Raw genomic sequence first — 23,156 nt, forward strand, 5'->3', positions numbered from 1 at the left:
GAAAGTAGAGCTGATTTCCATGTTAATGCTCATTAGTTCATCATGTTTTCTTACAAAAATGTGTACTGATATTGGAGGAGATATCATAAATACCAAGTATGTGTTATTGTTATACATTTCACTTTCATGGTTGCATTAGTGAATTTATTAAAATTGGCAAAGAAACTGTTGAAGAATGTCAACAACTATTTGATCAACATCCAAGATCCAACCCCACACATATTTAAAACTCTTAGACTTTGTATCATGATCTACCACTTGTTACAGACAAGGAATAGTCAAAGCAGCATGTCATGTGGATGCTGTTTCCAAGCAGCACACAGACAGATAGACTGAGAGAGCTTAACACATGCATTAATATAAGATTAATATTCTACCTCACTCCAAAAGATTTTTCCTCACTTCCCCATAACAACTGACTTTCCACAACTGCTGCACAAAAGGAAAAGCCACTTGTGTGAGCTATTTAATATGACAATTCATCATGGATTCACATAGGGTAAACATCAACTACACTGTAGCATTCCTACATTTTTCAGCACAAGGCAAAGACACCACTGAAAAGTCCAGCATTTTGGAAAATGTGCCAGACTGATCCCATCTCAAGTGTAGCTTCTTGAAGAAGGCATTCCTGAAAAATGGGTCCATATTAAATTTTCATTCTACAAATTTTATGTTCTTATATTCTAGATTGTAAATTGAGAAATAAATTACAATAAAAAATCCAAATTGTCTGACGGATTATTCTTGGAAAAAAGTCTAAATTTTACCATATGAGATTAAAAAAAAATTACCTTTTCACACCTGACGCACTGCTACACCGTCGCAGGCAGCCTTCATGAATCTCAAATGAGGGAGTTTTGGTAGAAACCCTGACGTTCTGTGAACAAAGCACCTAACTCATCGAAATTCTGCCATCAACAGCTTTTGAGTTGACAAAACCTGGGCCAGATTGTATTGACAGCTGGCAAGTAACTTGCTTAGGGCAATACAAGGTCCTTCGCAAATTCTTGTCAACTCTTTCGGATTGCCCTTATTTCAATATTGCAAACAAAAACAAAACTAGTGAAAGTAATTGAACGTTTCAAATGAAAGAGCATGATTAGGAACAGATTTGAAGATGCTGCTCTAAAGGGGCGTCACACAATAACTTAAGTTTGACTTGTGAACCGAATTTCCCAGGGTATAAGCAGCGCTGTTGATCTCACGACTAGTCAGAAATGTCATCTCACTGCCTGATCCAGACCACTAACTAATCAAAGATTGTGACAAAATCAAGTTTATTCAGTCCTAAAGATTAGGGACAGAGGAAATATGTTTGACAAAACACAACTAAAACTATACATATTTTCAAAACAAGAGAAAACAAATTCAAACTAGATGATTGAATTACCAACATGGAAGTATACACGTATACAGTATTTTCTTTAACATACCATATACACATATGTAAATAAAACACCCAACCATTTTATGTTTCACATGACAAACTTAATTCTTTGAAAACCATAATGTTCAATTTCTCTTACATAAATCGTTTGTTAGGCTGAACATCCGATACCCCCGAAGAGTACAATTTCTATGAACAACAGAACCCCAAGTTCTGAATACTAGCTTAAAGCAGAAAACAATCCGTCAGATTACTTATAAAAAGTCTGCTTCAACGTGTCCTAAGGCAAATTTTACTACACCTAGAAAGGACAAATCACACTGTTTGAAGTTGTATTGTACAGGAGGCCAATTGACCTTATCTCACATGCACTAACCAATAAAATAAAGGAAACTGGGCCACAGCCATAAGAAGAAGTAGATAATGGTGTCGAGTTGAATCTCTATCGTACCTCCTTACCTCCGCAAACAACAATCGTTTCATCGTTTTCACTAGAAAGCTCGCCATGCAGAGACTTGTGTACGCCCATGTGATGTGAAAAGCGTACGGCGATAACAGCCGTACAACTAAAGACAAAGAAACACCAATGAAAGCGTAACCTGCATAAGCTACAACATCTAACGTTGGAGCATCCCCGCTCCCTAAGGCGAAAAGTGATGCCTTCAACATTATCGTTTCTATTATCCACCCGATCGTTGCTTTTGTAACTAATCCACTCATCGCCTCTGGTTTGAACCTGTAATACAAGCAAAAAGAGACGCCCATGTTTTACGCATGAGTGGATGAAAACTGCATAATTGAAATCAAACGACTATATATCAACAAACGTAATTCGGGGTCCATTCAGAACACATGTACTTCCAAACCAGGTACCAGCATCGTATCCTTCATCGAACTGCCTCAGCTTACTTAGCAAACTAAGACGCATATGGTAATCATGCGAAGTTGCATACTTGCCCGCCATGCCCAGCAAAAAACCACTGAGCAAGATGTATGTTACGAGTGCCATGATTGGAAGATAGAGGTCCGGGGCATTGATGTCATGTCGAGGAGGCTTGTATTTCAAACCTCCAGCCACTTGCTCTGCTATTCTAGTCCAATGTCCCTACTCAAAAACAAATGAAAAAATTTCTTTTAGCGTGGAGAACAAACGATAAAAAGCACGACCTAATCTTTTTGACGACGCTTCCAGTGAATTTCTGTCCGCTGACGTAGAATCATGATGACAGGACAACTTAACAAGTAGGAGAATACCTTATGAAGGAAGGGGCAGAGGACCACTTTGAGCTTGTTCCTAACGTATTGATCAGTCACTTGGAAATAGTACTGGATGTCATGAGAAGCAAAATACCTGCTAACCTATAGATCACATCGAACTAAATCAACATTCCAAGCTCTATCTTAGCACTAATTTCTCGATCTCAAATGAAATAGAACAATCATAAACCCACACCAGCAGCAAGAATCTGTATAATGGGAGCTGAAAGATCAGAGCCCGACTTACGTTGCTCTGTACATAGTCTTTGCTATTCCCCAGATATGCACCCAACAATCCAGGGGCGGCACCATAAAAGACGTCGTTCAATGGATTATTTGGTCCCGTTGGAACTTGAGGCGAAGAGCCTTGCATCCCTGGATGCATCCCGGGTTGCGCACTGTACTGTTCAAAGCCAGGGCCGGGTTGCCAGGCCATCGGTGATGATAGATACCCAGCGGACAAAAAAAACCCTAGAGAATGACAAAACAGAAAAAGGTAAACTCAGAAAATCAAAAGCATTCCACAGAAGCCAGACCCTTGTCACACCACCACAATGAAACGCCACATGAGGCTAAACAACTCATAAGAAACAATATGAATCGTGCAGCCCGAACGCCTGTGACGCTACTTGGATATCACACGAAATTTGTGCTGCAAGGTCCATGACGACACACATAAGCGCCATCCCAGGCGAAATTAGCGATAAGTTCAAAAATCCGAACTTGAGTGTCCATGAGAACACCACAAGTTCAATAACGACCGATCCCTCTCCCTGTACTCACACAAAAAGTAATTTTTTGAGGGGACGACCGTGATGCTCGTATGCAATCACTGCAGAAAAGAAACCTTCTCGATTATAGCTGCTTGCAAAACCGCTCAAAACAACAACAACAAAAAAAACAAAATAACAAAAAAAAAAAAAAAAAAAAAACAATCGCGACACCTCTCAGTCTAGACCTCACGAAGACCTACGCTTACCAAACCAAAGGCCCAAACCATCCAAGCAAAGCAGCATACCTTCACGCACGAGCGCAATCCCTAGAATGAACACGAATCTGTTGCGCTCCCCAACAGCAAGCAAGCCCGATCAGATCCCACAAAAACTCTGCCGAACCCACTCAATCAATCGATGATGCGTCCCCCCTTCCTTCGATGCCGTCCCTAAACCTCCTCTCAACCTCCGGGGCTCTGTCTCGCTCTCTCACTCACTCCCTCACTCACTCACACACTCAATCACGCACCCACCAGCACCAGCACCACAGCGTGCGTGCGTGCCTTCCTTCGCCGCTGCTCCGCCCTTCGAAGACGCGGAATGACGTTGCTTCCCGCCCTGCTACGTCACTTCGTGATGCGTGGCATTCCGTGGTTCGTTAATGCACAGGTGGCGGCGTCACCGTTCAAAGTATCAGCGGCAGACTGAATGGAAACCGTCTCTGTTTCTCGCTACATGGCACAGATGCCCAGCAGCAGCAGCAGCAGCCCTGGAATTCTAGAATCATGTGCGTGGAAAACCAGCTGAGATTGTATTATTCCTATGAATTCTATCTTTTTGATGAATTTTCACATATATCATTATATTTTCCCTAATGCACGTGTGAGTAGACAGAGAGAAATGTACATGCGTTTTAGAACAAAATCAATTCTCCGAATTTTACAAATATTGTTTTATTGTAATATACATATCTTAAAATTATGTAATTGTTTAATTTTAATTTTTTAAAACTAAATATATTCTTAATAATTCCCTAAAAATATTTGGATTTTCATTTTTTGGTTTTCTACTCTTATAAATGATATTGAGTTGTGTGTTTTATTAAAATAAATGATGTGTTTGAAATAATAAAAACTATGTTTTATATATTGTAGAAATTATTAATTGACTCTATGATAGTTTAATTTTATGATAATTTTTTGTATACGATCTTACTACTTATAACAGTCAAAGTAGTAACTGTTATAAGTAGTAAGACTCTTATCAAGTGACTAGTATATCCCTTCCAAGGCGCAAGCTATTTTTATATTAAAGTTTTTGGTGTATGTTTGTATATTTTTTATCCATCCAAATGCCATATATCTATTAATGTGTCTATCTGTTCATCTATCTATCCATTCTTGGTTTCATCCACTAGACAATTGTTTGGAGTATATAACTTAAGAAGATTGTACTATAACCAGATTCCCAATTGTCATCTTTATGATTTAGTGTTGTTGTCATCAAATTTCAACATAATATATGAACCAAAATATACAATTGCACAAACCATTAAGTTGCAACATTCACAATTTGGTGTAAGCAAGTAATTATGTGTGATTGTGACTCTATTCTAGTGTTGCCCACTTGCATGCTGCTATGACCAAAAGTCATTTTATGAATTTTCAACATTAAGCAACATAAGATTTAAATCCTACACAATTGGCATCATAATGGATAAAACAGAAGGCAAACAAAACATTAAACACTCTTACATGTTTTACATTGGTTACATTGCTTAACTTTGCAATAGCCATTGTTGGCCACCTTTATGCTACAAGTAGGCACAGAAGATATAAGTACATATACATGATGCTATAATTAATGCATTGGATTTTTAAAATTTTAAATTCAAAGTTTTTCAACTTTTGGGTTTCTTGAATTTCATGCTTGAATTGTAAGAATTTGTATGTAACATAGAAAACTAGAGTTTGTTTTAGGAACAATTCCTAATCTTTGAGATTAAGTAATAATTATGTAGTTTGAAATTTTGAGGTGTGTTAGATTTAAGGTAGTTATTATTATTATTATTATTATTATTATTATTTTAATTTTTGAATTTTTATATATATTTTTTAGTTTATAAAAGAGTTTGGTTTTATTATAAAAAATTAAATAAGATGCAAGATTCTTCTTTTATGTTACACAACATCTCACATTGTTGCTTAAAAAAATAAAAAATAAAATGTTTGGGCATCTTAGTAGCAATGATGGACCACATGATTTTTAATTCCACAATTCAGAAAAAAAAAGAAAAAAGAAAAGAGAAAAAAATAATCACACTTTTTGTTTAGTTTAATTTATAAACTTCTCAAATTAACTTTGGATTAAATCAAATAGTAGACATGCATGAATAATCATTGCAAGTTAGATAATTATTATTTTATTATTTTATTTTAAACCACATTCATAAGAAGTGGAATGTTAAGGACTTTGTTTACTAAACTACAAAGAATGATGGTATTATAAATAGTTTATTTTGCCAATATGACATTAGTAAATAAAGGTAGTTAATAGCAAATGATGTTCATAATTGGTTTGATTGTGCCTTCAAAATTCTTCTACAACTAAGTGTCAAGGACAAGAACTCGATGAAAAAGCAATTCAGACAAGTGAGCCTTCACTTAAAGAAAGGTAACAAAATATAAATAAACAAGTATGTATATTGAAAAAAAAACTGAAATGGCTATTGCCAAAAGATAAGAAAACTAGAGACCCTTAAAACTAGACTGGAAGTAAGAAAAGAGTTGACAAGAGTGAAGAAGGCTTCACTCTTGTCTCTATATATACTATCTAACTAAAGACTATGTGGTGATGTTCTATAGGACCTCCAATATGTGTTGACTTTGTAGGACACATGCCTTGACTTACAAGGCAAGTTTTTCTACGTGTGGGCCACATAGTTAGCTTGATCTTCAAGCTAACAATATGTGTGGCACATGGCTAACTTGTTGACCACGTTTCTAATCCAAAAAGTCAATTAAAGACATCTATAAAGTCAAAGCAGTATCTATAAGCCTCTAAGAAGCTTCCATATTAAATATTATAGAATTAACTTACTTTTAACTACTTTTACTTACTTCCACCTATTTGTATATGTAATTACTAGCTTATATGAGTATGTCCGTGACATTACCTCGTCTTCTAGGGACGAGTTCCATGAAGAGCAGTCATCATATGTTGAAAAAATCTATGATGTGACGAATTGTATTTGCTACATACTCTGATCTTTGTTCTCTTCGAAGATGATTGATAGGGCCTCTCAACCATCGGTAGTGTCCTATACCAGGGCAGGAAGACCACCTAGTTATTTGATCATTGTTGAGGCCTTCATAACTTTTTTCGAATAGAACATTTGGAACACCATCAGGAGTTGTTCCTACCTCTAGCAAAATCACCAAACATCGAGAGTCCCTTCCCAAATCGTGATACCAAACGCGTTGTATCTCACCATCTATTCGACAAAGAACATGTCATTCTTGAGGATTTTTATCTCGATTGCATCGTCTTGAAGGTTGTGACAATCGTAATATCTCATCGGGCAGGTCAGGAAATGAAGGCTCTTGAGTTGAATCTGCTGGTTGTTGGTTCTCCATCTCCTGAGCGCCACTACTACAACGAAGCTACAAACAAGAATTGAAAGTAGAATGTTATCTTGCCTAGATGTTGTTTCTTTTATAAAGAAGGTTTTTATCTTGATTTTGATGGATGTCGTCGATGAAAAGCCTCCACCACCTTTGCTGCATTTACAAGATTCTTTATTGGCTCCCATGTGCATTCACTAATATCATATCCGTACTAATGGACAAGATATTCCAATTTATTTCGGCATCGCCTTGAATCTAAGACTTCTTCTATTTCAAACTCTTTATTATTGTTCACTTCTATAGGACGAGGTGGAGCTTGTCGTCTTCTTGGTATGTCCACTATCTCGTATGGTTCAAAAAGAGACAAGTAGAATACTGGATGGATTTTCATTGACTCCGATAGATGTAAACGATATGCAACTGGATTGATTTGTGCAGAAATAGAAAATGGTCTAGGCCTTCGATAGTCCAACTTGTCACAAGGATGAGTGGTCTTGATATTACGATGAAGTAGCCATACCTTATCACCCAAGAGGAATGGTGGTTGTTTCTTTTGATAGACATCCACATTGATCTTTTGTTGTTCTTGAGCCTCTTTTAACTATGCCTTCATCGTTGCATGTAGCTTTGATAAATGAATCGCCAAATCTTTCCTAGTAGGATTATCAACTTTTGAAAAGTCAAAAGTATCAAGTCATGGATGGTAATCATAATTAGCAAAGAAAGGTGTTTGTTTTGTAGAAGAATGTACTATGTTATTGTAAGCAAAGTCTCCCAATGGCAAAAGAGTTGTCCAATCATCTTGTTGGTAATTAATGGTACATCTTAAATATTGCTCCAAAACTTGATTAACACGCTCCGTTTGTCCATCAGTTTGAGGACGGAATGCCGAAGATAGTTTTATATCCATTTTTAGAATCTTGAAAAGAGTGCCAAAATCTTGATATAAATTGAGTTCTCTTATCTGATATAATATCCTTGGATAATCCATGATAGCGATAGATATTGTCAAGAAAGAGCTTAGCTGTTTCTTCACCTGTGATAGATTTTGTACATGGTACAAAATGTGCCATCTTGATAAAATGATCTACTATCACGAATATAGAATCATAAGAATCTGAGATTAGAAGATTCGTGATGAAGTCCATAGAAATAGAAGACCATGGTTGTTCTGGAATGGATAATGGCTGAAGAAGTCCAAAAGGTCGATGACGAGGAGTTTTTGATCTTGAGCAAATATCACATGATTGTACAAAATCTTTGACTACCTTTCACATTTGAGGCCACCAAAAATCCCTAGATATCAGCTCCAAAGTCTTATTATATCCAAAATGACCTGCTGCTGGGAAGTCGTGACGAGCTTGAAGAACACGTAAACATGCTTCTCCTTCTGGAACATATAGGCGTCCTTCGAAATAGAGTAGGTTGTTCTTAAATTCAAATTTAGAGGGATCATGAGATTTAGAAGAATTATTCTTGATATCATAAACAAGAGGGTCTGAAGACATACTTAACTGGACTTACTTAAGAAAAGTTAAATCAACAGTCAATGTTGATTTTATTGCTCGAAGATGAAATTGCTTCGGCTTCAAGAGAACTGTTTTTGTTGCTCAAAAGCTACATTTTCTTCTTTTGATGCAAGATAAGAACATCTAAACAAGGCATCAGACAAACCTTGTTGTTTTCCTAGGTGATAAGTGATGATGAACTCGAATCTTCATAAAGACATGCTCCAATGAACTTGACGACGATTTAATATGCGTGCTGACATAAAATACTCGAGGTTCTTATGATCCGTATATACGGTGACTGGACTGGAAGTGCCTTCTAGATAATGATGCCATTCTTCAAAAGAATCCATGATTGCAAGAAGTTCTTTGTCGTGGATCTCATAATTGATTTCTGCTGCTGAGAATTTTCTTGAATGAAAGGCTATTGGATGAAGTTTCTCATCTGTTCTCATTTTTGATAAAACTGCACCCAGAGCAAAGTCTGATGCATGTGTTTCCATTAAGAATGCTTTGGAAAAATCAACACGATACAAGACTGGTGTAGAAATAAACGCTGTCTTCAAAGATTCAAAAGCAACTTCCGCTTCTTGATTCCATTGGAGTTTGTCTTTACAAGTCAAACATGTAAGTGGAGCTATAACTCGAGAGAAGTCTTTGATGAAGATCCGATAGTAGTTGGCAAATCCCAAAAAATATTGGACATCTCTTACCATTTTTGGGATCTCCCAATCTATAATAGTTTGAACTTTCTTAGGATCCATCATAAGTCCATCATTTGAAATGATGTAACCTAAGAAATCAAGTTGAATAGTATGGAATACACACTTTTTTATCTTGGCATAGAATCCTGTATCTCTTAATTTTTGTAACACATGATGAACATGAAGTCCATGTTCTTCTGGATTCTTAGAATAGATCAAGATGTCGTCTAGATAACAGACCATTAAATTGTCCAAAAACTCTCGAAAAACATCATTCATTAGAAGTTGAAAAGTTGTTGATGCATTTGTAAGTCCAAAAGGCATGACGTTGTATTCAAAATGTCCATATCTAGTTCGAAATGCAGTCTTCCATTCATCTCCTTCTTTGATGTGTAGTAGATTGTATGCTCCCTGGAGATCTATTTTTGTATAGAACTTAGCTTGATTCAACTAATTAAGAAGTCCAGATATTAAAGGTAGTGGATACCTATTCTTGATGGTAATCTTGTTGAGTCCTCGATAATCAACACACATCCGTAATGATCCATCTTTTTCCTTCACAAATAGAATTGAAGCTCCTGTCAGAGATTTAGAATAGCGTATGAAATTCTTGGCTAGATTTTCTTCAATATATTCCTTGAGTTCAGTCAACTCATTTTGTGATAAACTGTAGATTGGTCTGAATAGCGGTTGTGCTCCTTCTTAAAGGTCATTTGAGCAATCATAGAGACGATGTTTTGAGAGTGTATCCATATTTTTTTTCAAATACATCTTGAAATTCTTGATATTGGCTTGGAATACCACTTGAAGTCTTTCCACCAGTAGAAACATGTGTGGCATTAATAATATATGGTGATTCTTTCATAGCAGCATGCAAGAAAGCTTTTGCACCTATAAATATGGGTTTAATTGAACTGGACTTATGACTCTCTACTTGATTAACTACACTGTTAGTTACACTTTTAGAGAAAGTAAGAGTTTAGAAAATCTAATCTATTTGAGGGTTGTATTTTTTTAACCATGATAAACCTAAAATGATTGGATTAGAGGGAGATCTAATGATATTAAATACTACAAAGCTATTATGACCATTGATTATTACTTCTATAGGAAGGATTTTATGAGTAATATCTCCAGAAGACAATGGACGACCATCTATGACTTCTACATGAACAGATTTAGTTTTCTTTACTAAAGATATGCTATGTCTTTTAGTAAATTCTTCATCTAAAAAACACACTGGGGCTCTTGAATCTAACAAGGCAGAGACTTTGTAATGTTTAGGTCCTAAAATAACATTTAATGTAAAACAAGGAAAGGGCTCTGAGGAGAGAATAGGACCTTTACTAGAAGTTGTGCAAGGTTCCAACCGCACGGTCCCTATAGTAAATGGACAAACTCGTTTTCCGACATATTATCTTCTTTCACAGCCATAGTCTTCATTTTGTGATTGTGTCATTTCTTTGGACAATGTTGAGCAGTGTGCTTTGGTTCTCCACAATATAAACATAATCCTTCTTGACGACGAGAAGTCTTTTTTTGCTCAGTAAGAGGTTTGAAACGTACTACATCAATTTATATATCCTCTACTTTCGAATGTATGTGTTGAAGAGGTATTGGTATTGCCATTGAATTATAGTAATATTGAGGTCCACTTATACGGTTCTTAAATCAAAATTCAAAAAGGCCATTGTCGCACTTTACAGCAAAGTCAATTGCTTGACTCAATGTTTGAAGATCAAGTAAGTTGAGCATTATTTTTTTTACCTCATATTATAATCCGTAGAAAAATTGGCTAATAAGTGCAGCATCATCCTACTTGATATCAATTACAAGTTGTCAAAATTGTGAAGCGTACAACGTTACCGATTAATTAGCTTGTCATAAAATACGGATCTTTTTGGTTGCAACACGAATTGCATCATGTTCTCCATACATGGGTCAAAACTTTGCTAGAAAAGCCTCTAGATTATCCAATATTAGATCTCGTCATTCAAGAAAAGATGAAAACCATGATAGTGCTGAACTTGAAAGAAGCGTACCAATGAATCTAACTTGCGATCCTGGAGTTGGATAGCTTTGGGATTGAAGTTCAATCACAAGTTGCACTTGATTGATAAATCCTCAAAACTTAGATCTGGTGCCATCAAACTTCTCGGGTAGGGCAATTTTTGGTTCTCTAATACTGGAAGGACATTCCACCATAGGAAAAAGAACATGATTTGGTGCAGATGTTGAAGCAGCTCCAACCATTTCTATATCTTTACTTCCTGCCAATCTTGTTGCTCCTTGTGGTGGTAAATTGAGTTGATGCATTGCAAGCATTAACTCCCTCAATTGCTCTTGCATTTGTGCCATTGCACTCTTCATTTCAACAAGTTCTGCCATGATAATACTTAGAAAAGAGAAGATGTCTAATATTGCTCAAGACAAATAGAAGAGAGGACTTGAGAACAAAAAAAATACTAAGGACAATATCAGTTTAGAAGAGGGTAATCCGCAACTTCTAATACGCTTATATCTTATCAAGAAAAAAGGGGTAATCTACTCTTAATCAAGATTAGACAAAGCTCTGATATTGTAGGTATATTCTTGTCAATCTGTCAAAGACAAGAACTCAATGAGAAAGCAATTCAGACAAGTGAGCCTTCATTCAAAGAAAGGTAACAAAATATAAATAAACAATTATGTATATTGAAAGAGAAACTGGAATGGCTATTGCCAAAAGTTAAGAAAATTAGAGATCCTTGAAACTAGACCGGAAGCAAGAAAGGAATTGACAAGAGTGAAGAAGGCTTCACTCTTGTCTCTATATATACTATCTAACTAGGAGATACGTGGCGATGTTCTATAGGACCTTCAATATGTGTTGACTTTGTAGGACACATGCTTTAACTTGCAAGACAAGTTTTTCTATGTGTAGGCCATATAGTTAGCTTGATCTTCAAGCTAACAACATGTATGGCACATGGCTAACTTGTTGACCACGTTTCTAATCCAAAAAGTCAATTAAAGACACCTATGAAGTCAAAGCAGCGTCTATGAAGCTTCTAAGAAGCTTTCATATTAAATACTATAGAATTAACTTACTTTTACCTACTTTTACTTACTTCCACCTATTTGTATATGTAATTATTAGCTTACATGCATATGTCCGTGATACTAAGTCCCAAGTTTTTTTCTCACAATTTGTTATCAGAAAGACCTTAGATATGTATTCATTTGAGATTTGATTATCAATTTTGACATGAAGGAATTAGTATTTTATATTATAGAAACATAGTTTTTGTAGAACTTCACGAGAAGATTGATACAAGGATATAATACTTTTCTATAGACATTTGTAGTTGAGTCTTTTGATAAGCAACTTATTGAAAGTTGTTTATAAAGAAGGTAAGCAAAATATTAGTTACTTAATGTTTATTAGTTCTAAGATATTTTTGGAAAGAATCTTTTTATTGGCTTCTTTAAATAATTGATTAAACAAGAAACAAATAAAAAAGTTATAAAGCTTAAAAAGAAGTTGAAGGAGAAGAAGAAAAGATGGTGGCTTATTTTAACTATTTACAAAAATAATAAAAAAATGTTTCTAACTATTGGACTTACACAAGTGGGCAACTCCATATCTTCTTGCAATCTTAAGTTGTCCATATCTTCTAATTGATACTGCCGAAATTGGAGATAAATATATTCAATATCCACATTGTCCATTTAATATTATTACAAATGTTTGAATTTTATAAAAATTAAGTTTAGTAAGAAGACTTGTTAAAAGTTTTAACACACTACTCAACATTTTTGAAAGAAGTGCATCAACCACAAATCAAAAATATACCCTTTGGCGTTTTCCTTCTATATGATTTATGACATTGAAGTGTTCTACATTGACCAGGACTGCTCTGAAAATAGGTGAGGAACTGAGGTATTTTAAAAAGTTGGTCTGCCTTTTCAGATTTTTGACAAAAATTTATGACAATCAACGTTGCATCTTTCGTAGAGAAATTACACCCAAAGTAGCCCAACAATTGATCTGGGCACGATCTCATCTTAACTAAACTTGCACAGCATGGTGCAAGATACTTAAAAGAAATGGCGTCAAATAGTTTTGCTGAGAAGTTTCTCAATACGGCATTCTAAATTGGAAGAGTAGTAAGGCTTTAAGAAAGATATCTGCATGACTTCGTGTGAACGCAGCTGAATCGGGAGATTATAGTTTAGCTTACACCACCAGGGGTACGCATTCCTTGATTTAACTATAATGGTCCTGTCAAGTGTTTCGCTGCCCGGCAGGAGAATCCATCAATCTCCAATCTGCAATCAGGCTTGTGAATAGTTGAAATATAATCCAGAAGAAATTGAATCTGATGATGGATGGAAGATAATTGGGGTCAAACAGTTCTCTCCGGGCTGGCATGCATAGGTTGAGACTGTCTGACAAGACCCACAGAAGGCATGCTGCGTCATTGAGTGCTTTGAATTGCACCACAATAAGTCATGACCAGGCCTAACATTCTGTAGGAGGTAACCAAAGATGCATGAATCAGGAGCTGGGGTTTATCCATCCGTCCGCGAAACCTGACTTAGCTCTTGATGGGTTTCGGAGGTTGTCGAATGTGACTGAACTTCAACCCCCGAGTTCTGGATGTAGTGAGAGTCCTCGGCGAGCTGACGATGCCATGGCAAGGTGATGAGTTGTTGGTGTTGTAGGTGCAACTCTGAGATTGGATCTTTCTTACACTTGCTTTTACGTAGTGGTGAAATCGGGTGCGCTAGGTCGGTCCAAGGCAGTGCTGTTGTGTTACAGCTCCGCACTTCGCCTCATCATCCAGTTATGCCCGGTGTATGTTCCGTAACGGGTGTTTGAACGATTCCAAAGAGAAGAGTGTGTATACCCGAAAGATGATCTCCGTGTACATCGAGAACTGAGTATATACAAGGAATTTGATTGGAGGCTTCCAGATGGAAGCGCTATCATCGGATCTGGTTTAACTAACGATATCAGAGTGATGTACAGAATCAAGGTTTATTGATCAATTGTAACACCCTCCTTAAGTCGTAGAGATTTGGAAGTACATGAACTGTGAAGATATAGTGTGCCGCCTCACGCTCTTCGCCCTCTGGAAGGATCACCTCCTCGGGTTTACCAGGTTTCTTCTTCATCTTTGTCTGCTGTCGTGGTCGGGTAGCAGCGGAGCATCGATATGGTAGTGAGAAAAAATAGATCACGAGGGGTGAAGAGAGGAAGAGAGATATAGAGATAGAATATGTGAGGGAAGAGTGGAGATTAAAATAAAGCTACTCGGCGACCACTCAGAAACGGGGTGAATGTGGCTCTAGTTGATCATGTCGCGTGAGTGAATTTGGTCGTTGTTGGAGCCTGTTCCATGCATGCGTATTTACTGAGATACAGTTTGATTATATTTTCCGGGTGGTGAGTTCGCTTTTCTTGATGGGTGCAAATGGTGTCCTGGAACAGGGAGTGACTGAGTATTACGGTGAGGAATTTTGCCCTATCCTTGTAAGGCTGCACCAAATCTTGCAAAGTTGACCTTGTGTTTTAAGACGAAGCTAGAGAGCTTATTAAGGCGGAGCAGAACCCTTATCCAGAGACGTGCTTGGTTTCCTGTCGAAGTTTTGCTAGAAAGCAATAGTAATGCTGAATTCTAATAGTAATGCTGCATTGCTCGTCATGACCACAAGACTGTGAGGACCCTATCTATCAAAGAGACCACTGCAATCAATGGCACACGAGCGGGGAACATATTTGCCAACGGGTTTTTGTACTCTGTTTTGAACAATTTTATTTATTTATTATATTTATTATAGGACTGCTGTAACATGGGGTCATGTGCAGGAAGAGCAATTGTTCGGGGTCTTGAACGAGGTAGGAGAGGAAGAACGGAGTACAACTCCTCTGTAGCATCCTCACCATCACTTCGCTTCTTGGCAATAATTACTTTTCTATGGGCGGCTCCTATGCGTCTGCGCAGGGCCAGCCCCAGTCTGTGCTTCGTGTTGCTCCTCACCGACCACGTCTCTCATCGCGGGCGAGGAAACTCAGCACCTTCTTTTTGTCCTTAATACAAATGTCGACAGAGGCCGTCATCGATATGAGCTAGAGAGCCGGCGAGCTCTTTGGAGCAGAGCTGGAAAACTTAACGGTGATTGGTGCTAGTTCAAGATTCTAGGTTAGTTCTTAACAAAAAGAAAGACCCACAAGGATGTCATTACTCCCAGGTTGTGTGTAACGCTTTGTACATGAAGCTCACCATCATGGTCTTCCTCACTGTTGGGGCTTTCGCGTGTACTTGGACAGCACATCAAGACAACGGGACGTTGTGGACGGACCGTTGGTTTGTCTACAAAGAGATAGAAAGTTCCTTCGGCTCTCTTCGTTTTAAATTAAAATGCGTAATAAATTAAAATTATACATATAAAAATAGTTTTATCATATTTTTTGGTTAAAATATTTATATATATAATAATTATGTATATATATATATATTTATTTAAAAAACTTTTAAGTTTTGCAAATAGATAAAAGTTTTGCAAATAACTATATATATGTATATAGTTATATGTTATCTATATAAATAAAGTGTATTACTACTACTACTATAATTTTTTGTTGTTGTCACCACAACTTCCTATCCACTCACCATATTATTAATTTATTTATATTTATTTCAATTAAAATATCTCTTAATATTTCTAATATGTTATCTTTTTTTTAAATTAATTAGAAAGTAAGGTAATAGAAAATTAATATTATTTATATAAAAAAATTAAGAAGTTAATAAATATATAAATATAAATATTTATTAAAATTTTATTAAAATTTTAGTTAAAAAAATATATTTTTATCTTCTAAAAGTATTACAATTAATATTGTATAAATATATATAATATTAATTAATTAATTAAAAATATTTTTTGTATTTAACATAATTAAAGAATGTAATGGCATGTAATAGATGGTAAGTTGTAGTAGCAATAGCAAAACAATGTGGCATTATCTTGGCTTCAATGACTTTGTTAGTAAAATGTTTGATAATTATCTAATTTCCATTATAGAGACCATTTACTTAATCAAAATTATGTAAAAGCATCATAAATATGTTAACTTTTATTGAAGAAATAGAACATTGAAGTCACAACATATAGCAATAGCAAGGTTGTACACAAAGAGAGTATTAAGTAAGATGTTTTTCACTTCTAATATCTAATACTTATAGGTTGTGGTTGCTGCTGTATGAGACAACTTCCGCTCTTTGACTTTTATACATATGATCCTAGGTCCTAGGATCCTTTGGCATCTAACGTACCTCGAGGATATCCTACAGTCCTTAGATCCTTTGGCATCTTACTAACCACAAGGATATCCTATGCCAAATATTAATTATTCTTTTCTAGTCTTTGAATATTTCTTAGTTCATACTTTATTTTCTTGACTTTGACTCTTGATCCTTGACCTCATCCTATATCCATAGGATACCGTTTCCATATATCAAGAGTCAACTCTTTGACTATTAGCAACTTACTTAAGGTAATACCTTTTACTATGTAACTTATTTTACTTTTGCTTACTTACTTCAATACTCCTACTTTGCTACTAGTAAAAGGACTTTCAATCCTAAAGCCTTTGTCAACATGCAAGTCTATCCTTTACTAATGCCTTTGTCAACAAATCAGTAAAAAAATCTTCTGTTGTACAATACTTCATAACAATTACTCCCATTTCAATCTTTTGTCTTATAAAGTGATGTTGAATGTCAATGTCTTTGGTCCTTGAATGACGATTTGGATTCTTTGCAAAAATAAGACATCTTTGATTGACAGACTTCATTAAAGTTACTTCAATTTGCACTACTCCAATGTCCTCTAAAAGTTGTCTTAGTCATATTGCCTCCATTGTACCATAGCTTGCTGTCATGTACTCTACCTCCATTATTGACCTTGCAATTGTTGGTTGTCTTTGGCAATTCCATGAAATTGCTCCCACTCAGAAAAAGAATGCATATTCACTTTTTGACCTTCTACCATTTATATCTCTAGTCCAATCCGCATCACAATAAATATGCATAGTAATGTTATTACCTTTTATTAGGGACATAGTCCTTAGAACCTTCTAGAGACAAGTTTCTAGAACCTTCTAGAGACAAGTTTCTAGAACCTTCTAGAGACAAGCTTCTAGAACCTTCTAAAAGCAAGTCTCTGGAACCTTCTAGAAGCTTCTTAGTTAGTGGAAGATATTAGAGACATAGTCCTTAGAACCTTCTAGAGATAAGTTTCTAGAACCTTCTAGAAGCAAGTCTCTAGAACCTTCTAGAAGCTTCCTAGTTGGTAGAAGTTGCTTGAGAAGCTTCCTAAATAGGAGTATATATTGGAATCGAGGCTGAAGAGTTCTTCAGTCTCGACAACACATCTCTTGGAGCTCTAGCTCACCTCTCTAGTGTTGTTCTTGTATTCATCTGATTAATCTAGTTCTTGCCAATTCTTCTTGAACTTCTTGGTAGATATCAAGTCTGTATTTTGTGTCCGTGACAGTTTGTCGAGACTTCATTCACCTCAGATATCAGAGCTAGTTTCTTCTTTGTTAGAGTGTGGATTACCCCTCTGCTTAGAAGTGTACTAGCACTTTAGAGGTTGCGGATTATCCTCCTCTAAATTGATACTTCTTTTGTTACAATATTGGAGTCTTATTCTTCTTGGAGAGAGTGGATTATTCCTTTTCTTGAAGCTCTTAAGGCATTTTAGAGGTTGCGGAGTACCCTCCTCTAAACCAATATTGTCTTCTTGTAGAGTCATTTTTGTCCTTCTCTTAGAATGGTCGGGGGCCAAGACATTAGTATGACGGAAAGTTCAAAGTCCAAGTTAGATGCTATCATGAATGCCCTCGCTACGTTATCGCAAAGAACTGCAGAGATTGAAGGAGTCATGGCAAGGCTTCATAATGATGGAGCATCTGAGATGGTACAATCTAGGTTGGACCAGCCTCAAACTTTTACACTTGGAGAAGCAACTTTGCCTCAAGTTCGACAAGCACCGCTGGTTCTATAACATAAGGAACCCCGAGTTAGCCTTCCGGACAAGTTCGATGGTACACGTTCCAAGTTTCGAGGATTCGTCAACCAAATCAGGTTGATAACAGTTTTACAACCCGAACGCTATCCAACGGAAGAGTCACGTGTTGGGCTTATTGGAACCTTACTTACAAGACAAGCTCTATCATGGTTTGCTCATTTGTTTGAGAAACGATCGTCCATACTAAACAACTTTGAAACCTTTTTGGAAGCATTTGGTGAACAAGACAAAGTTCGATGGGCTACAACAAAGATCCGGTCACTACGACAAGGGATGCGTTCTACATCAGTCTATGCATCGAACTTCAGGCAATTAGCATGCGACATCAATTGTGACGAAGAAGCGTTGATGAGTCAATTCTATTGGAATTTAAGGGACGATGTGAAGGATTTGCTATTAACTCTTCCTGATCCGCAAATGCTCAACGAAGCTATTAGCCAAGCTGTGAAGTGCGATAATCGCCTATTCCAATGTCGCCAAGATCAATGTTCAAGACAACATACAGTTCGCCACATCCAACTATGTCGGCAAGCAGCATGAATTCACATTCAGAGGTAGAAGACATGCAAATTGCTGCGGTACATGTCAAATCTCTTACTCTAGAAGAAAAAAAGTGGCGTATGGAGGAAGGTCTATGCTTGTATTGCGGTGAATAAGGCCACAAAGTTGAAAACTACCCCAAGAAGCAAATTCGATGTATTATCAAGAGTAGGGGTGCGTTTATTCAGGAAAACGAGGATGCCCAGCCACAATAGGAACCGTGCGGCTGGACAGTGAAATATCGCAACAACAACCAGGTTCCTTTCTTTCCGCTCAACCTGCCCTTTGTTTTACAATCCCTTTGCTTATTTGCCCTCAGAAACTGAGAACCTTAGTATTATTAGATTCAGGAGCATCTGCTTGTTTTTTAGACGAAGAATTTGCAAAGCTTCATAAGATCCCTTTAGTACAAAAATCCAAACCTGTTCACATTGAGGTCATAGATGGACGACCTTTATTGTCTGGTAGTGTCACCCATGAATCAGAACCTATAGAAGTGAAGTTTAAGGACCATAGTAGTTATATTATTTTCAATACTATTAGAACCCCATCAAATCCTGTTATTCTTGGTCTTTCCTCTTTGGAAAAGCATAACCCATCCATAGATTGGAAGTTGCGGAAGATGACCTTTCCCACAAAACCACCCATGAGCAAGCCTAGTAGAAAATCCCGAATAGAGAAATCCTTATTTATTGGAGCAAGAGCGTTTATAAGATTGTCCAAGGGAGGCACACCGTTTGTCATTTATGCGGCTCCAACTACCAGGGAGAAGTTCTCAACAGCAAGTATACCGGAGCAATGTAAGGATTTTAAAGACGTGTTTCAAAAGAAAAATGCCGACATGCTACCGGAACACAGACCATATGATTGCGCCATAGACTTACAGGAAGGAGCACAACCGCCTTTTGGCCCAATCTACAATCTATCACAGATGGAGTTGGCGGAGTTGCGAAAGTACATCGATGAGAATCTAGCCAAGAACTTCATCCGTCATTCAAAATCGTCAGCTGGAGCACCTATCTTATTTGTGAAGAAAAAAGATGGCTCGTTGCGGATGTGCATGGACTATCGAGGCCTCAACAAGGTAACAAAGAAGAATCTTTACTTGTTACCATTGATTTCTGGTCTCTTAGAACAACTTGGACATGCAAGGATCTTTACAAAAATTGATCTAAGGGGAGCTTACAACCTCGTACGAATCAAGGAAGGAGATGAGTGGAAGACAACGTTCTGTACAAGGTATGGCCATTTTGAATATAATGTCATGCCCTTTGGTCTTACCAATGCTCCAGCGGTCTTTCAACATATGATGAATGACATTTTCCGAGAGTACCTTGATGATTTTGTTGTCATCTATTTGGATGATATTTTGATATTCTCCAAAAATGAGGAAGAGCATGAAAAATACGTTCGTTTGATATTGGAGAAACTACGCGAGCGAGGACTATATGCCAAGTTGGAGAAGTGTTTATTTCACCAAATAGAGATGGAGTTTCTGGGGTTCGTTGCGACTACGGAAGGCTTGAAGATGGACCCCAAGAAGGTGGAAGCAATCGTGTCCTCGAAGGTTCCGAAGACGGTTAAAGACGTACAATGCTTTCTTGGTTTTGCCAACTTCTATCAGAACTTTATCAAGAATTACTCTCAAGTTGCTACTCCTCTCACTCGATTGACATGCAAGGATAAGCTGGAATGGGGACCTCTAGCAGAGAAGGCGTTTCAAAACCTAAAGATCGCATTTACTACGGCTCCAATTTTGGTATATCTAGACTTTACAAAGGCCTTCTATTTAGAAACTGATGCTTCGGATTTTACTTTGGGAGCTGTACTTTCACAAATGGGAGAAGACAAGAAGCTCCATCCGGTTGCATTCTATTCTTGAGAGTTCTCTGCTGCTGAAATCAATTATGAGATCCACGATAAGGAACTTCTTGCTATAGTGGATTCTTTCCAAGAATGGCGTCACTTTCTTGAAGGAGCTACACATCCAGTGATCATATATACAGATCACAAGAATTTGGAGTATTTCATGTCGGCTCGAGTTCTAAATCGACGTCAAGCTCGATGGAGTATGTTGCTATCTAGGTTCGATCTTATTATCACTTATCGACTTGGAAAGCAGCAAGGACTATTTGATGCCTTATTGAGGAGATCGTATCTTGAACCAAAGGCTGGAGAAGCAGCATTTAATCAACAATGTACGACATTGTTGAAGCCAGAGCAATTTCAGCTTTGCGCTACTATTATGCCAATTGATGCTGACTTCCTGAATCAGGTACGTGCCGTAACCATTGAAGATTTAGTAGCCATTGATATTAAGTAGCGTGCCAATGACGACAAGTTCAAGGTGGAGGGAGATCTTTTATACTTTGAAGAGCGGTTATATATCTCAAAAGGACCAGCACGACTCCGAGTTCTTCAATCTCGCTACGATTTTCCAGCTGCGGGATATTTTGGATTCAACAAGACCTTCGAGCTTATTTCTCGAGATTTTTAGTGGCCCCAAATGTGGAAGGATGTGAAAGATTTTGTCCTCTCCTGCGACATCTGTTCAAGATCGAAGAATCCTCGGCATCGCCCTTATGGACTCCTACAGCCATTGTCGATTCCACGTTGACTATGGTCTTCAATTTCCATGGACTTCATCACAGACCTGCCATCATCGAACTCATTTGACAGCATCTTTGTCGTGGTAGATCGGCTTACAAAAATGGCACACTTTGTCCCTTGAAAGAAGACATCATCTAGTGTAGTCACAGCAAGATTCTTTCTCGATAATGTGTATCGATATCATGGACTACCAGATGATATCATATCAAATCGAGGAACCCAATTCGTATCAAAGTTTTGGAGATCTCTCTTTGAGATACTGAAGGTGGATATCAAGCTTTCTTTGGCTTTTCATCCTCAAACTGACAGTCAAATGGAACGGGTGAACCAAGTCTTGGAACAATACTTATGATGCAGCATCAACTATCAGCAAGACGATTGGACCACATATCTGCCGCTAGCCGAGTTTGCATATAACAACACCCTCCATGCGTCGACTCAATACACACCATTCTTTTCTAACTATGGGTATCATCCAAAGCTTGATTTATTGAGTCCATCAACAAATAACAATCCAGCAGCAGAAGGATTTACGAAACAACTATCAGAGCTTCAAAATACGTTGAAGCTTCAATTACAATCCGCTCAAGAATCCTACAAGGCGTTTGCAAATAGATTTCGGAATCAAGCACCTACTTTCAAAATTGGAGATAAAGCATGGCTTCTTCGACGGAATATCAAGACCAAGCGACCATGTGATAAGTTGGACTATCGAAGATTGGGACCATTTATCATCCAAAAGCAAATCAATCGAGTGGCGTATCGTTTGGAATTACCGGCTTCTATGAAGGTACATCCAGTCTTTCATGTTTCTTTGTTGGAGTCTTATCGAGAGTTATCTTTTTCTCGAAGAGTGCAATGTCCGCCACCTAGTATTGAGATTGAGAACCACGAGGAATACGAGGTTGAAAAGGTGCTGGATTCTCGGCGAAGGTGGGGCAAGTTGGAGTATCTTGTTCATTGTTGCGGCTACGACATTAATGAGCGAACGTGGGAGCCAACTCAAAATCTCACTAATGCGTCACAAAAGGTACAGGAGTTTCATCAACAACATCCTCATAAACCTAAGCCGGTTCGACAATAGCTTCTTTCTGAAGCTTGTTCACCTAAGAATATAAGAAAGGGAGAGAGCACCACTAAAATTCGTAGTTGATGTAGTTATTTTCTCCAAGATAAAATAGAATTTTTTCAGTAGCCATAGTTTGGTGTTCTGATATGGATAGCCAAGAGATAGATACTATGCCAGTCAGATTATCTCAACCAACTAGTTCACGAAGGCGACCCCGAGATGAAGAACCACCTGCACCACGACGACGACGGAGGATACCAAGTAACTGATCACTGGTGATTGTATTTGAGTCCGATTCTGCTTTTGATGATCAACTAGAAGGCATATTTGCAGGACAATTTCACAATGAAGACATGGAAGTTCATGCTTGGTCAGAAGTTGAAGGAGTGGGCCACTACCATTGGCTTCAAGGGCTGATGAACCACTTACCTCGTGAACAAGAGTTGGAGTTCATAGCAGACGTTATGCAACAGATCTTCATTTTCTTGCGTTGGTACTGATTGACAACAGCATTGCTTCTCAGAGACCTCGAAGCTAAAGGAGGAGGTGATGTTAGGGACATAGTCTTTAGAACCTTCTAGAGACAAGTTTTTAGAACCTTCTAGAGACAAGCTTCTAAAACCTTCTAAAAGCAAGTCTCTGGAACCTTCTAGAA

At 37.4% G+C, this 23,156-nt stretch overlaps 1 protein-coding gene and 2 long non-coding RNA genes across 10 annotated transcripts; 1 reads left to right on the top strand and 2 right to left on the bottom strand.

Annotated features, from left to right (window-relative positions):
* Positions 1-220: 220 nt before the first annotated feature.
* On the bottom strand, positions 221-898 carry LOC141046522 (uncharacterized). The gene is made up of 2 exons (XR_016501068.1): positions 795-898; positions 221-432 (listed from the first exon to the last, which is right to left on the bottom strand). It is a non-coding gene; the product is annotated as an uncharacterized LOC141046522 (long non-coding RNA).
* Positions 899-1,495: 597 nt separating this feature from the next.
* Positions 1,496-3,859, bottom strand: LOC112279158 (uncharacterized). Of its 6 annotated transcripts, none has more exons than XM_090247766.1 (5): positions 3,666-3,859; positions 2,895-3,118; positions 2,645-2,741; positions 2,344-2,495; positions 1,496-2,126 (listed from the first exon to the last, which is right to left on the bottom strand). In XM_090247766.1, the coding sequence occupies exons 2-5, from the start codon at positions 2,957-2,959 to the stop codon at positions 1,748-1,750; spliced, it is 693 nt and encodes a 230-aa protein (XP_090103892.1). In that variant the 5' UTR covers positions 2,960-3,118; positions 3,666-3,859; the 3' UTR covers positions 1,496-1,747. The 6 variants fall into 6 exon arrangements, with proteins under 6 accessions (XP_090103892.1, XP_024369083.1, XP_024369079.1 ...); XM_024513315.3 differs by having other exon boundaries at positions 2,348-2,495; positions 2,645-2,749; XM_024513311.3 differs by having other exon boundaries at positions 2,645-2,749.
* A 9,764-nt stretch (positions 3,860-13,623) lies between these two features.
* Positions 13,624-15,690, top strand: LOC149989761 (uncharacterized). Of its 3 annotated transcripts, XR_016501077.1 has the most exons (3): positions 14,206-14,345; positions 14,675-14,901; positions 15,053-15,690. It is a non-coding gene; the product is annotated as an uncharacterized LOC149989761 (long non-coding RNA). The 3 variants fall into 3 exon arrangements; XR_016501074.1 differs by lacking the exons at positions 14,206-14,345; positions 14,675-14,901 and adding an exon at positions 13,624-13,882; XR_016501071.1 differs by lacking the exon at positions 14,206-14,345 and having other exon boundaries at positions 14,505-14,693.
* The last annotated feature ends 7,466 nt before the right edge of the window (positions 15,691-23,156 follow it).

Source organism: Physcomitrium patens, chromosome 2 (assembly GCF_059467195.1).
Source record: "Physcomitrium patens ecotype Gransden chromosome 2, ASM5946719v1, whole genome shotgun sequence".
Lineage (NCBI taxonomy): Eukaryota > Viridiplantae > Streptophyta > Bryopsida > Funariales > Funariaceae > Physcomitrium > Physcomitrium patens.